The sequence below is a fragment of the Diachasmimorpha longicaudata genome, chromosome 10 (genome assembly GCF_034640455.1).
Source record: "Diachasmimorpha longicaudata isolate KC_UGA_2023 chromosome 10, iyDiaLong2, whole genome shotgun sequence".
Lineage (NCBI taxonomy): Eukaryota > Metazoa > Arthropoda > Insecta > Hymenoptera > Braconidae > Diachasmimorpha > Diachasmimorpha longicaudata.
Window position 1 is genome coordinate 7,512,316 of NC_087234.1, and position 14,227 is coordinate 7,526,542.

Below are 14,227 nucleotides of genomic sequence, written 5' to 3' on the forward strand. Positions count from 1 at the left end.
AACATTAAATTTTTCCAAAGCAGCGAAACAAAAAAATAATCACGCGCGTAAAAAGTGCGATTATCATCGTCGCACTCGGACAAGCTCCACTCGCAGGTGTTTGCTACCTGTTGGGTCCGTTTGATGACATTTACAAGATTTACCAAGAATAGAAATCTCGTCTTCGCGTCTGTCAGGTCAGTCTCTCCTCTGCCTGTCAGGCAAAAGAAAAGAAAAATGCCATTTGAGAATGAAAAAAAAAAATGGAGAAAAAAGTCGAGAAGTAGAATAGGAGGAGATGCTGGAGATGTGCATCGAGATGGCACAAAAACTCGTGAAATCGTTGCTGGAACGCGTTTATGAATGCAACGCGAGCTTCTACGGTTGGAGAAATGGGAGGCGCCATGGGGTAATGAAGGTAATAAATGGTGAAGGCTGGGGGGATGGGCAGGTGAAGCGCGCGTGCCGTGATAAGGCGGATCGCTTTAAAAAAGAGAGGAGAGGAGTAATGCACTTGGGAAAGACCAAAACGGGGAGTAATAAAAGTTAAATGATGATTTCAATGCACTTCCAGTAAGCGATTCTGGAATTATTTTATTCGTTTATTGGATCGGTGTTGCGGGAATGGAGCAGATGGGATAAATAATAAAGGGAACTCTGCTGTGGGAGAAATCCAAAGATTGTTAAATTTCCATTAACAATAATAATAATCCTTGAAAATAAACTATGGACACAATAATAATTATAATTAAGAGTAATTGGGAAGTAATAAGGAGTAATTTTTCTGCTCGTTGTCATGAGAAAACAATAGACGAAACCAAAATTAGACCGAGTCATTACTGTTCCGGTCAGATGATCGACTAAAATCAATTCCATCCAACTTTTACTCCAGATTTTCATATACCTTCTATAGCCGTGATGATCTAGTGGTTATGATTCTACGTTGTGGCCGTAGCTACCCCGGTTCGAATCCGGGTCACGGCAATACGATGGTATTTTTTTTTTCAATTCATCGCCAAATATTTGGCCGTCAGGTTGTCGTGGCAGATGCTGCCGATTGGGAATCACGATTGACGCGCGTTAACGCCAATCGATGAACACATTTGCAATTAATGAGGATGATTTGCCATGACAGTGTATATAGACACTCTCCTAAGAATATTCTATGCAGTAGAGTTCACACATGTAATTGTAACTCATGAAATAATTCCGCTGGTTGACACATGATTTGAAATTCAAAATTGAAAGAGACAAATATATTCGTGAGACTAGGAAATGACGAACGGCAGCGCCTGCGCGCCGTCACGGCGCTGACCAGGACACTTCACAGATGCTAGACTGTCGAGAGAGAGAGAGAAAGGGAATAGAGTTGTGACCACGATAGGATCAATGAGGAAAGGAGTATTCGAACCAGGTGCAACAGCCCAAGAAACCAAAGACATTATTCAAAACCACGGGAGGACATTGACTGGCATCTGCGGGAAGATCAGCAGCCCTCATGGTGAGGGTATGTAGAATTTTTTAGTTACAACTGTACGTCATTGACACTTCCTTCGAGAAGAACGATGCAAATTGGATTTTTATTTATATTAAAAGTTTGTTGTTTGCAGAAATAATTGTCTCAGTCATAAAGTTCTCAATCTTTTTCAGTGAAACTTGCACTCCTCATTTATGAGTTCTTTCATGACTCTTGTCACCAAGTTTTTCACCTAGGCGAACAAGGTAATTTTTAGCGTACTCCTCTCATCACGTAAATCTTACTTGAAGATCATGCCAAGATAGTCGTTTTTACTGGATATCTATAAAAGTACTTGAACTTATCCTCAGATACATGTTATTTTTTTTTCGCAGCAGAAAACGCGCGTGCCGATTGCATATACCTCGGGTGGTATGCACGCGCCAGTTTTACACACGAGACCCATGAATTATGTATACTATCCCGGGGTATGTACAGACAGAGGGATTACACTCACCGGTATTACCTTTATGCGTGCAAAGTACTGAAATGGGGAATGTGACGGTATCATCCTGATTGTTAAATTGTACTTTGGAATTTGAGACGAAACCCGATCCCGCGATTATTGAAAACCCTCGACTTTCTCGGAATATTTTTTTTTTTAATCTAAAAATTGTTGTTCATTGAATTGAGGGCAATTTTCAGGCATATCATCACGAAAATTGCTCAATCAAAAATCATCGAATGAAGTAACGGTACACGAGATTTATCTGGGGCGTACAAAGAATGAATGAAAATGCATTTTTTTTCAACATTATAGCAATATGGGCATGTCCATGTATGTGCAATTTAAGTACAGTGGAGGGTACCAAAAATGGCGATTGCGTGTGTGATTGCCGATTAACGGGCTTTCCGGGTTGAAATTCAATCCCGCAGTGGTGCATGTGTGGCACATTGTGCAATGTGGAATTAATGAAATCTTCGGGTTTGAATTAATGGCGCGTGTGAAATTGAGAATGAAATTGAAGTTTAATTGTTTTCGAGGAAAGAGAGATGCGACCTTTCCTCGTTGATTTTTTTTTCTGAAGATAGGGCTAGCATTTGGCCGACTTCAGCAAGAGTTGGTCTACCGTCAGGAGTAATTTGAAATAGTGGTACTTTCCTCACGAATATCCAATCATTTTTTTCGTCACAAGGTGTGGAAAGAGGAGATTTTCGAAACGCGAGGCGTGCGTAAAAAGGTAACAGACCCACCCACCATTTTTCCAAAAACGACAGGTGAAAACTTCCCGTCGGAATCATTCATTGCCACCCACTTAAAAAAATCCCAAGTGGTCCACCAGCCAATGTAGAATGTTAAAAACTCTCGCCTTATATATTTGACGTCTCTCCAACAACAGCCTTTCAGGGTTTGTAAAGCCATAGAAGGTGGTTTTTTGCCTCTCAAAAGCCGAATCCATTGTTGAGGACCAATATGGCTCTTAACGTAGGGTGAGAACCTGTCATATCGATTTTTACCGATTTTCAAGATCAAAATCTTAGCTTTTGAGGAAGAGTGGGAACATTTAGAATACCTGCTCCTTACAGCTCGATTCATACCTGCTGCAGACTCGAGTTTAAAGTCATCGAGGTTCTGATTTGAGGGCCCATTCATGTCTTAATGTTTTCCCTTGACATGAGCTCATCAAATTCATTGAAATAGCTAAGCGATTAGAGGAGTCGAAAGGGCGTCTTAATCCTCGAGAGCTTTACCCCACAAAAAAAATTCAAAATTTCGCTAAAAATTCTAATTTCTCCGGTTTTTGCCGGGAGTATTCCCCAGGGAGGGGATAAAATTTTATTGACGCTTTGCGCGACACTTTATTTACCCTGAGTGTCGTGTTACGGGCTCGTATTCAACAGTGGGAGTATTTTCCCCTTGTGGTTATATATTTTTTTATACTCTCATCCCTTTGTGTTTTATCTCTACAGGTTTATAGTATGAACAACGAGTTCGGGGTCATAACATGAAAGGCTCAAGTTTTTTTAAATAAAAATGAGAATGTAAACACAATAAGGGGTAGTTTGATTATATCATTTTTATCCTCGGAATAACGCATTTTTTAAGGACGATGGCGGTGGAGGGGGTGAGGTAGTCACCGGCAACTGAAATGACCTGAATGATAATTGATCAATCAATATAATCAAAATATTATTTTAATCGCTAGACTCTTGTCTGAATCCCCACGTGGTAGCCACCATAGCCTTCACCACGGCAACTCCACAAATGGCGCGAGTTCCTCAACATCCTCGAAGAATAATATATTAATTTGTAACTGAAACCTCGGTTGCATATCTTTCTACGCTTTTTTTCGTCAGCCGCAGGTGGCCCCGGCACGCCAGCATGCTAACGTGTGCCACAGGATCGCATATACAAGAGGCCTTTTATATTCAACGTAGCAACATATTCGCAAAAACCATGGTTGAGAGAGAAAAAAACTAACACACTGGAGGAATAAAAGAGGAAGAGAATTCTCACGAAAAAAGAGTAGTGGCCCTCAGAAGAATTAGCCGGGATGGACGCGCGCCACACAGTGCGGAGAGGAAACCCAATGGTGAATCTCCGGGAACCAACTGCCGTTTTGCTCGATCGATGCCACGCGCCAATAGATGAGTAATTAATACCCGCAGACTCATAAACCCCATTAATTTTTCAATTTTTATTTTCATTCTTAAATAGTAACTGTCTTCACGACCGATGGGATTGTGCTATCACTCGCTCCCATCCCTTCCCCATGCAAGTGGGTGATCGATGTCCTGAGTCTAATTTAGGGGTGAAAAGAAATGGGAGTAATGGGGGAAAATTACATGATTTTTTTCATGTCGTGTAATACGATCTTTGCAAGCAAATGAGAATTTCTCAATTTTGAATCGTCATCTCCCGATTTTTTTCCGTTCAACCGGAAGATCGGATTTGTCAGATACACAGGAACGCGGCGAAACGCCCGGCTGCGGGTACGCAGCTGTTTTCAGGGTGCGATGACACTTGGCTCTGCTGAAAAATAAAGGAAAAAAATAATCGGCGAGAAGGACGAACACAAGGAGGCTGAAGGATTGCCGGTTGTGGGGAAAAATAAAAGCAGTAGGTGTTTAAACCGCAGACAGAGGTTCGGATTTTGAGACAATGTGCGGACGCCTTATGAATCAATTTTGGGTTCATTCACTCAGTTCGATAACCGATCCGAGAACAAATGACCGGTAAAAAATGATGTATCAATTTTCATCGGTATTGAAATAATACAAAATGGGTGCAGTCCAAAAAAAAAACCAACAAATTACAGCATTCGAAAAATGAACAGAAAAAAATATTAAAAAATTAATATATTAAGCAAATATATATTATTATTATGGGTTATAATTTTCAGTTTGACCGTGGTTTATCACTAATTGATTGGTTGATTCAAAGTGGAAAATAATTCTAACAAAAGACGTAAATAAATATTTTTTTCTACCTGAAAGTAAAAAAGGTGATGTGAATAGCTTCCGCCTGCTGGCCACGGGGCAAATTGCCATACTCGATCAGTTTCAACGCATTAATCGACTAACCAGGCAATTAATTGCACCGACGAGGGCCGGAGGATCCGAGCCGAACAACTGGATGAACAGAGGTAAGCCATCTCGATATGCCATCGACAGCTTAATTGCATATCGTCTCGAGTCGTCTCTTCCTTCCTCATATTAACCCCAAGACCAATCGTCAGATTGTTTCGGTTAAAAAAAACCTGCCAAGAGGTCGCAACATCTGACGAACGCATCCTTCGATAAAACGCGAAATGAGGAATTGAAAGAAAAAAACCAATTGGAGGGTAAATGTGGGGCAATTCATAATTCGATAATTTTTATGAGTATTTTATTTTCTTCATTTTGTTATTCACATATATTTTATGTTGCATCCTAGGTTGTTTTATACATATGTGAGAGTAGGCACATTATTTTTCAGAGTGCCATAATATTATTTACATTTTTGTAATTCATAAATTTGTCGTCAGCTTTTTTTAATAATTGTTTTACCCCGCTCGTTCAGAGACAGTTGACGACCACGATGACCCTATATCTGGAGCATCTAATCGCGACAATGAGTAATGGCCATTGTCATAGTCTCATTCGAGGACACTTGATTAGGAATCAACGACAGTGAAATACATAAGACCCATCCTCGACTAACAATTCCTCCTGTGTTTGCACTTTTTGACGATGCACGGCTCGACCGAGATCCACACAGAGTGATACACCAACTCTTCGTGATAGGTTTGTTTGCATACATATACCCAAAGCCAGTTGCGTGTTTAAATTCTTTTTTCCCTTTTTTCATTCAATTTTCAGGTGAAAAGTGTTAGGTGTTTGGACAGAAGGAATTCTTGAAAGAGCGCCTATGGAAGGTGGGGGGAGAGAATGAGGCTATACCTAGACTTATTCGGTTTTCTCGCGTTGTAGAAATCTGAAGGGATGAAACAATTTTTCACTCTTTATTGGTGTATTATTTTTGTAGCAATTCGGGCTAATGAGAAATATATTGGTTTTAAATCCATAACAAAAAATTGTATTTAAATATCCACCCCCCGTACTGACAAACGAACAACCCAAAAGTCAAATCTCAACAGTGAGAAATAGAGACGAGACCCTCAATAATCTCCAATTGGTGCAATTAGCACTGATTACAAAATCACAATCGTAAATAAGAGATTAAAGTACATACCTGTTCACCTAAAGTGCAACAAAAATTTTAGCCGCGAATGGAGTAAACACTAAGTATGTAAAATATGTGGTCGTTTCTTGTCAATTAATTTTATGACCAAGTTAAATCCTAATTAAGTTCTCGTGTCGCGATCAATTCTCGGCGACAAACACACACGAATCGTGTGATGCGTAATGATCAAGAGTGATCCCAATAACATATACCGGTAACTTCCCATCACCTGCCTCAATTCCGTGTTCACTTTTTTTTTAACCACCGAAGCGTCAGAATCGAGAGCTGCCAGTGTACCAAACTATCAATTACACTTTCCCCAAATAATTCAATAATTTTCATTTCGCATTTTCTTGTTTAAATCTTGAAAAAAAATTGCCACTCAACTTCTTCTCACCTCAATCAAACTACTGGACATGAACAGTTTAAAATATATTTACTTCGGGGCCTAATTATTTTTTTTTATTTTCTTAATTTTGAGGTGGAGGCGTTTAAAGTCCATTATCTTTCTCCCCCATCTCATTAAGTTTTAAAGATTGGAGAAATGAGCAACGATAATTCTTAAAATCGGACTACTGGTCGAGTGGCAATTACGCACTCCGCTCTACATTATCTATCATCACACAATATCATTCGACGTCATTATTAATTCATTGCCGCCTATATCCGCTGTAGCCCCTCGTCCATTGAATATCCCGAGAGTCCACTTGATGAGTGGCGGGGACACGGGATAGACAAAGAATTAGAAAAAAATATAATTAAAGCGATGGCTGCAGAGAAAACAAATGGAATGGCGATGAGAAAAAAAATGCAGACATACATTAATAACGTTATAGCGTGTGTTTGAACAGCCGTCGACGTTACACAGCTATGGCACGATGAAAAAGAGGGATAAGTTTGTGGGGCATTTTCAACTTAATTGCTGAGAAATGCGATCTCGGGGGATTTCATTATCGTCGCAATTTCTCTACGCTTGATGGAAAAATTAGAAAGGGGTATTTTTACATTCCCTCACATTTGAGGAATAGAACAGTGGTTTTTATCCGCGAAATTATTTGGTAAAACTCGTAAACAAGAAGTTGGACAACTTTAGATCACACCATTCTGCATGAGGACTTTTTTATTGTGCGGAAAAAAATCAGCATTAGACCAGGGTACATTTTCTCTGATGATAATCAATTTAATCCAATATATGAGATTATGTATTGCGAAATTGAAGGGCGCGAATCCGCCATCAGTCTCGTGCTCTCGAATTCGGGGACTTGCGGAAAAAAATTGATCGCTCGTAAAGAAAATTAAGGAGACAGATATGAAATTTATGTCCATAATTAAATGTACAAAGTTCCGAGCATGACAGCCTCATTATCAGAACACAGGACGAGTTATTAATGAAGAGATCCAGGGGAAAAAAACGTCTCAACGTATGGTTGTAGTCAGTGCTTGTGGCTCTTCGGTACATACCCCCTCAGCTCATCATTATCGATGTGTATTGCTGGGTGCAAACCTGTCATTAATATCGAATTAAACGCACTCGTTAAAGAGCCCCCTGAGGTTTCATTTCAATTGTTTAACGTTTTTTATATCCGTACAAACCCCACTGGCCGATATGGGAAAATAATTTGAGGACTTTCACCGCCAAAACGGTTCTCCGGTGACATGCGCCGAGTGCTTTTTTATTAAACAGTGAAAGCTTTAATCACGATAAAAAGTGGCAATTTCCAGTCAATGACATTCGTATGATTTTACCCTATTATGAATATCAATGAAAATTCCCTTAATTAATTTAATATTCAATCTCTGAATATTTCGAACTTCCGCCAGAGATTATAGAGAATATTTGCCTTCGCTTCATTCCACTGTATTTTAAATTTTCGTGAGAGATTCCAACCGAAGGTAAAATTAGGTTACTGTCTTGCCGACAGCCGATAAAGTAACAATTTATGTTGACTCTCGCCGGTGATATCGCTATGTAATGAAACAGTCCTGCCACTTGATAATAATGTTAGGCCCAGGTCGCGTGGCAACCCTGACTAATTTATACACATCGTTGAGCATCAGTGTTCCCCCCCAGCAGCTGTGTGTGTGTGCGTTGGTTGACCCAACCGATGCGCCAGATAATAATTGTCAAAAATGATTATTGCAATTGTGTATGTGTGATTAAAATCAATCAAATGCGTTAACCAAGTGTCCTCAAAACACTTTCCCAAGTGTGTTCACTCTCCATTTGTGCCATTTTAACATAATAAATCACGAGAACATCTCCACTCAACGATTCATAACTGAAATTCCAGAGTGAATTTTCACGTAAAAACGATTCATTTGTCCGAGTATTAAAAAAAAGGAACGAGTGCTGTATGATCATAGCGATGTTGTGTAAAGGCGGAACGAATTAAATTCTCAGGAGTGAATCATAACTTCGAGGGGTAATAGTGTGACCCTATTTTTCACCTGGTTGTACCGAAAAACATCAAAGGTAAAACTATCTGTTTATTTTTATCACTCTTTGCTAATTCAGATCTCAAATTATACCATCGAGTGTATTCTGGCTTTCGTCATTCACTGACTTTCCATTTTTCACATGCAGAATACAAGTAGAAACGATCATCAAAATCTATTCATTCATTTATTCATTAACTTTTTTATTCCTCGATACGTTTTTTATTTTCCCAACTGGACCGTCATTTTGGCACTAATTAATTGATATCAAAGAAAAAATGACGGAAATACATTTTTTACAGACATTTGACAACATCATCTTATTATCGTTAGTGATTAAAAAACAATCGACCTCCATTTTTTTTACTGATAACCTTAAAAATTAAATCAATTTATTTTTATTATCGCTGCCTAGTTTTGATCTTAAATCAAAACAATTTTTTTACCTATCGACACCCATTAATTTTCTATGTCACTTTTGACTGTTGACCAGTTTCGACGAATATCTGGAAATCATTCGCAATCATTTTGTGGGGGAAATTGTATATGACAACAGAGATAATCACTAAAATCCCTCTATCTCTCTTGGATTCTGAGATATTCTCAGAGATAAGCTAACTGATCTTATTTTAACCCTTCACTCTTCATTTATTGGGATCAATTGAAGAAGATCGAGATTAATCCCTTATCACAAGCCATTAAAAAATCCACTCTCTTTTTCGTCCCCAAAAACATTCAAAATTTTCTAGTCACAGGTTGCATTGATAGCGAGGCAAAGCCAGAAGGTGAAAGCGAATGCCTAGTTTTAAAAAGTCAAAAAAGAGAGAGGAAAAAAAATATAGGAAAAAAGGGAGAATTGTGACCGAACAGATCGGTCCTGGTGAATGGTGTTGCAGATAGACTCGGTGTGGGGTTGGGCGTCACCCCCGCTGCGCCTACAGCTAGCCGGGGGGAGCCGAGGCGCCTCGGGGAGCTCGGCTGGCCAAGCATCCTCGAGCCAGAGGATGGGCGAGATGGTGGTCGAACGAGCACCATCGCCAGCACGCCTCAGTCATACCTCCGAGAAGCATCCTCGTGCTACCCTCACTGAGCTCAATGTCCTGAGACGCCATCGAGAGCTGTGTGACGTTGTACTCAATGTCGGTACCAGGAAGATATTTGCACATAGAGTTATACTCTCGGCATGCAGCCCTTACTTCAGGTAAATTCATAAAAAAATGAATTATCGAGTGGGTTACTAAGGAACCCCGAGAAATCAAGGGATTCCTAGACATTTCTAAGGAATCCAAAGAATCAAAAAAGAACTAATTAGTCAATAGCCCCCAAAGTCCCGATGCTCATAATGTTGTCCCTCCATTAATGAAGGATCCTCTCCCCAGGGCGATGTTCACTGGGGAGTTAGCGGAGTCTCGCCAAACCGAAGTAACGATTCGCGATATAGACGAAGTAGCAATGGAGCTACTCATAGACTTCTGCTACACCTCGCACATTATAGTCGAAGAGGCGAATGTACAAACTCTTCTGCCAGCGGCATGCCTCCTGCAGCTGGCAGAGATTCAGGACATCTGCTGTGAATTTTTGAAACGCCAATTGGACCCCTCAAACTGCCTAGGAATTCGTGCATTTGCCGATACCCACTCGTGCCGGGAACTCTTGAGAATTGCTGACAAATTTACCCAGCACAATTTTCAAGAGGTCATGGAGAGCGAGGAGTTTCTACTGCTGCCAGTCGGCCAACTAGTTGATATAATATCGTCCGACGAGTTGAATGTCAGGACTGAGGAGCAGGTGTTCAGTGCTGTGATGAACTGGGTGAAGTACAATGTTACAGAGAGACGTCAGCACCTGGCGCAGGTCCTTCAGCACGTGCGTCTTCCCCTTCTGTCGCCAAAATTTCTCGTAGGAACTGTCGGCTCGGATCTACTGGTGCGATCTGATGATGCCTGTAGGGATCTAGTCGATGAGGCGAAGAACTATCTCCTCCTACCGCAGGAAAGGCCCCTCATGCAGGGCCCCAGGACCAGGCCCAGAAAGCCCACCCGTAGAGGCGAAGTCCTATTCGCGGTTGGGGGGTGGTGCTCTGGTGACGCTATCGCTTCTGTCGAGAGATTTGATCCCAACACCGCTGACTGGAAAATGGTCGCACCCATGAGTAAAAGAAGGTGCGGTGTTGGCGTTGCTGTTCTCAACGACCTGCTTTACGCTGTTGGAGGACACGATGGACAGAGCTATCTCAATAGCATTGAGCGATACGATCCCCAGACTAATCAGTGGTCCTGCGATGTTGCTCCTACCACCTCCTGCAGGACTAGTGTTGGCGTTGCTGTGCTGGATGGGTTTCTTTATGCTGTCGGTGGGCAAGATGGTGTCCAGTGCCTCAATCACGTCGAGAGGTAAGGGAGTTGGGGTTTTTCATACTGAGAATAAATTCTAGTATTGTCAAATCATATCAGCCTTCACAGGTATGCTTTTGCCTTCACAGGTATGACCCAAAAGAGAACAAATGGTCTAAAGTATCCCCAATGACTACACGACGGCTTGGAGTCGCTGTGGCAGTACTTGGGGGATATCTCTACGCCATTGGAGGCTCTGATGGTACGTCACCATTGAACACGGTTGAGCGGTACGATCCCAGACAAAATAAGTGGTCCCAGGTGTCACCCATGTCCACCAGACGGAAACACCTCGGCTGCGCAGTTTTTAATAATTTGATCTACGCGGTAGGGGGGAGAGACGACTGCATGGAACTGTCTAGTGCTGAGAGGTACAATCCTCATACGAATTCGTGGAGTCCCATTGTCGCGATGACGTCGAGGAGAAGTGGGGTGAGTTGTCAAAAACAATACCAATATCCCAGTAATGGCATCCAACAATTTTATCAGACACACTCTCCATACCCTTTGTATAGAGTAAACCTGCAGGTGGATTTAATCATTTCAGGTCGGTCTGGCTGTCGTAAATGGCCAGCTCTATGCAGTCGGTGGTTTCGATGGCACAGCATACCTTAAAACCATCGAAGTTTACGATCCCGAACAGAATCAGTGGCGTCTGTGTGGCTGCATGAATTACAGACGATTGGGCGGGGGGGTTGGTGTGATGAGGGCACCACAGACTGAAAACTGCATTTGGTAGCTCAGGCCCCCCTCTTCGGCCACAACGGCTGAAACACCATCGACACCAATAACACCAGTTACACCCGTAACTCCACCAGCACCACTTTCCGTTCCTATCGCATCGACCAATACTAGAAAACGATATCGACGCTCCATGAGCATCATATGAACGCTTCTTTCGTTATTATTTCATCGTCATTCATTTGGGAGTGTTCTAGAGGAGATTCTAGCGTTACTACTGCCTTAAGTAATTTTTCCGAGGGGTTTTTGGTGTGTTTGTTGGGAGTGAGAGGTAGTTTTTTGATCGATCCAGTAGTGAATCCCATAACTAATTTTTGAAGACTATTTGCGTGAGAACAATTCAAAGAAAAGCTTTACACGGATACATCCGATGATTAGAAATGCTATCCCAGAAGGTATTAAAGGGACGACAGAATTTTTTTGAAGTTTCGGAAAAAAAATTGGAAGATCTGTTAATTCTTCCAAAATGTTTAGAGTATTTCCCCATGCTATACTCGAATCATTTGTATAGCAAAATGGGAAAATTCACTGTACCACTTCACTACTGAATCAATTAGAAAATTTTTTGTTTTATTATCTCTTCATGTGATTCAGTATGTAATTATCGTTAGTGATTATTTAAATTCGGTCCAAGACTGATGTAATAAATTGAGAAATGCCTAATTTATAAGGAACAAGAGATGATTTACCCAGGGCAGCTACAGGAAAACATTTTATTTCCATTCCATTCTCACATGATAATGAGAATCTACATATTTTGAAGGAGATAATGGAGAGGGCTATTTCCACAGGCGCATTTATCGAACGGTGCGAAAATAGAACTGAATAAAATCAACGATTTTTACTTTTTTTTTTTCAACGAAAAGGGATCGATACCTAAAATACAAATTGGGAGTTGTGTTGTCAAAAAGGGGAATGAGTTGAACTCAAAAAAAAAGCTTTTTATGGTTGTCAGTGAACGTGCACGTCCGCTTTTATTGTTGAGAGGAATGATAATAATTTACTTAGTAACTAATGATCTGATAGCAATTAATGAAGATCGAGAAGAAACAAATTTTCATTATGAAGAATTGAAAGTAAAAACTTTTAAATGGCCAAGGAGAGTTGAGTGATTCACCCTAGGGATTCAATAACTGCTGATTGACAAAACGAAATTGGGCGAATGGGGTTTTATTTTGAAGATATTTTTTCACACGCCAAAACGAGAGCTTGTTCCTTCCATTCAGATCGCTCATTCAGGGGATATCGAGGATTTAAGGTGGACATCCTGCTCTAGCCTCATCTAATAACTCAAACTCAAAGGTTGCACTATTATCAATTAATGAGAAAAAAATTCATTTGATGCAAACAAAAATTGAAAACCATGTAATATTTTAAGATGCACGTCTTCTAGGTGAATTTTCAAACTAATTAGTCGTTTATGGTATTTTGATTGTATCCAAATTAGCCAATTATGTTCGCCAAAAATATGAAAAATTCTTCCCACGGATAAAAGGGTTATTTTTTACACTCGAAGATTAGTGGATAATCGAGTCCTTCCAATGCCTTTCGATGAATTAAGGATCATGATATATTATTTATATTTTTCTCTCTAATATTTACTAGTTTATTCGAAATGAAAATATAAAAATCGTTACTCTCTTTTTCGAGTTATTTCAGGACTAAGTTCAACGTGTACAATGTAAATGATTAATTCATCATGTATATATTGAAATCTGTGAAAATATGAGGGCAAAAAGAAACAAAAAATGTTGAAGGAGAAAATATATTGTTAAAAATCCGATCAATTAGTGTTCTTTATTTTTTTTCACACCAACAATTAGCATTAAGAAATATTTTTTATTCAAATTTCCAAGTAGCTCTACAAAAACCAATACAAAATCCTTAAGGTGGTTTTCAACGATGAATTCGTTCCCTTGCGGAGGAACACGGAATTAAAACGGGTCGATTTTTTTTCCAGCACGTCAACAGCGAGCGTGGAAAAAGGTGAGTGAAGAACAGAACAAGAGTGCTCTACACAGTGGTGGTGTCAGCTGATTAGTGTCCGATCAACGTTAGAAGTTGAAGAAATATATTTATAATGGTAATCACCAGTTTTATATCTTATCAGCCCCCCTTCAAAATCAATCCAATGTTGGTGGGATTGTGTCGAATAAGTCATTAAACGTGGTGAATCATTTCAGTCGTTTGGTGAAAAAATAGCGTCCATAATGGAGCGACCTGGACAGGATCCGGTGAACAAAGATGACGTGCCCTGGTACATGAAATACGCTGGACGGGGAGTAGGAACTGGCGGAGGCTTTAGTAAGAAATTAATTAACCTATTTTTTTTACCGAGACTGAGACAGTCTGGGATTATCGATTTAATTGGAAATTTTGTCGCTTTTGGAGCTGATGAATTAATTTGTTGGGGGCTGTTTTGTTCGAATGCTTTTTGCAAATCATGCTGAATGGTTTGGGAGTAATTGGAGTGAAGGAATCAGTGACTGGAACTGG

At 40.3% G+C, this 14,227-nt stretch overlaps 1 protein-coding gene and 1 non-coding gene across 4 annotated transcripts; both read left to right on the forward strand.

Moving 5' to 3' along the window:
- Nucleotides 1–891: 891 nt before the first annotated feature.
- On the forward strand, nucleotides 892–963 carry Trnah-gug (transfer RNA histidin (anticodon GUG)). The gene has a single exon. It is a non-coding gene; the product is annotated as a tRNA-His (tRNA).
- Nucleotides 964–8,213: 7,250 nt separating this feature from the next.
- Nucleotides 8,214–13,514, forward strand: LOC135166786 (kelch-like protein diablo). 3 transcript variants are annotated; one of them, XM_064129374.1, is made up of 5 exons: nucleotides 8,214–8,634; nucleotides 9,347–9,798; nucleotides 9,977–10,990; nucleotides 11,080–11,422; nucleotides 11,538–13,514. In XM_064129374.1, the coding sequence occupies exons 2-5, from the start codon at nucleotides 9,482–9,484 to the stop codon at nucleotides 11,727–11,729; spliced, it is 1,866 nt and encodes a 621-aa protein (XP_063985444.1). In that variant the 5' UTR covers nucleotides 8,214–8,634; nucleotides 9,347–9,481; the 3' UTR covers nucleotides 11,730–13,514. The 3 variants fall into 3 exon arrangements, with proteins under 3 accessions (XP_063985444.1, XP_063985445.1, XP_063985446.1); XM_064129375.1 differs by having other exon boundaries at nucleotides 9,353–9,798; XM_064129376.1 differs by having other exon boundaries at nucleotides 9,494–9,798.
- Nucleotides 13,515–14,227: the final 713 nt, after the last annotated feature.

Excerpts from the sequence above, each read along its gene's own strand:
- LOC135166786 (XM_064129374.1), top strand. The coding sequence starts at position 9,482 with ATGGTGTTGCAGATAGACTCGGTGTGGGGTTGGGCGTCACCCCCGCTG. Across the intron at positions 9,799-9,976 it reads GCATGCAGCCCTTACTTCAG|GGCGATGTTCACTGGGGAGT; the intron begins GTAAATTCATAA and ends TCCTCTCCCCAG. Across the intron at positions 11,423-11,537 it reads TGACGTCGAGGAGAAGTGGG|GTCGGTCTGGCTGTCGTAAA; the intron begins GTGAGTTGTCAA and ends TAATCATTTCAG.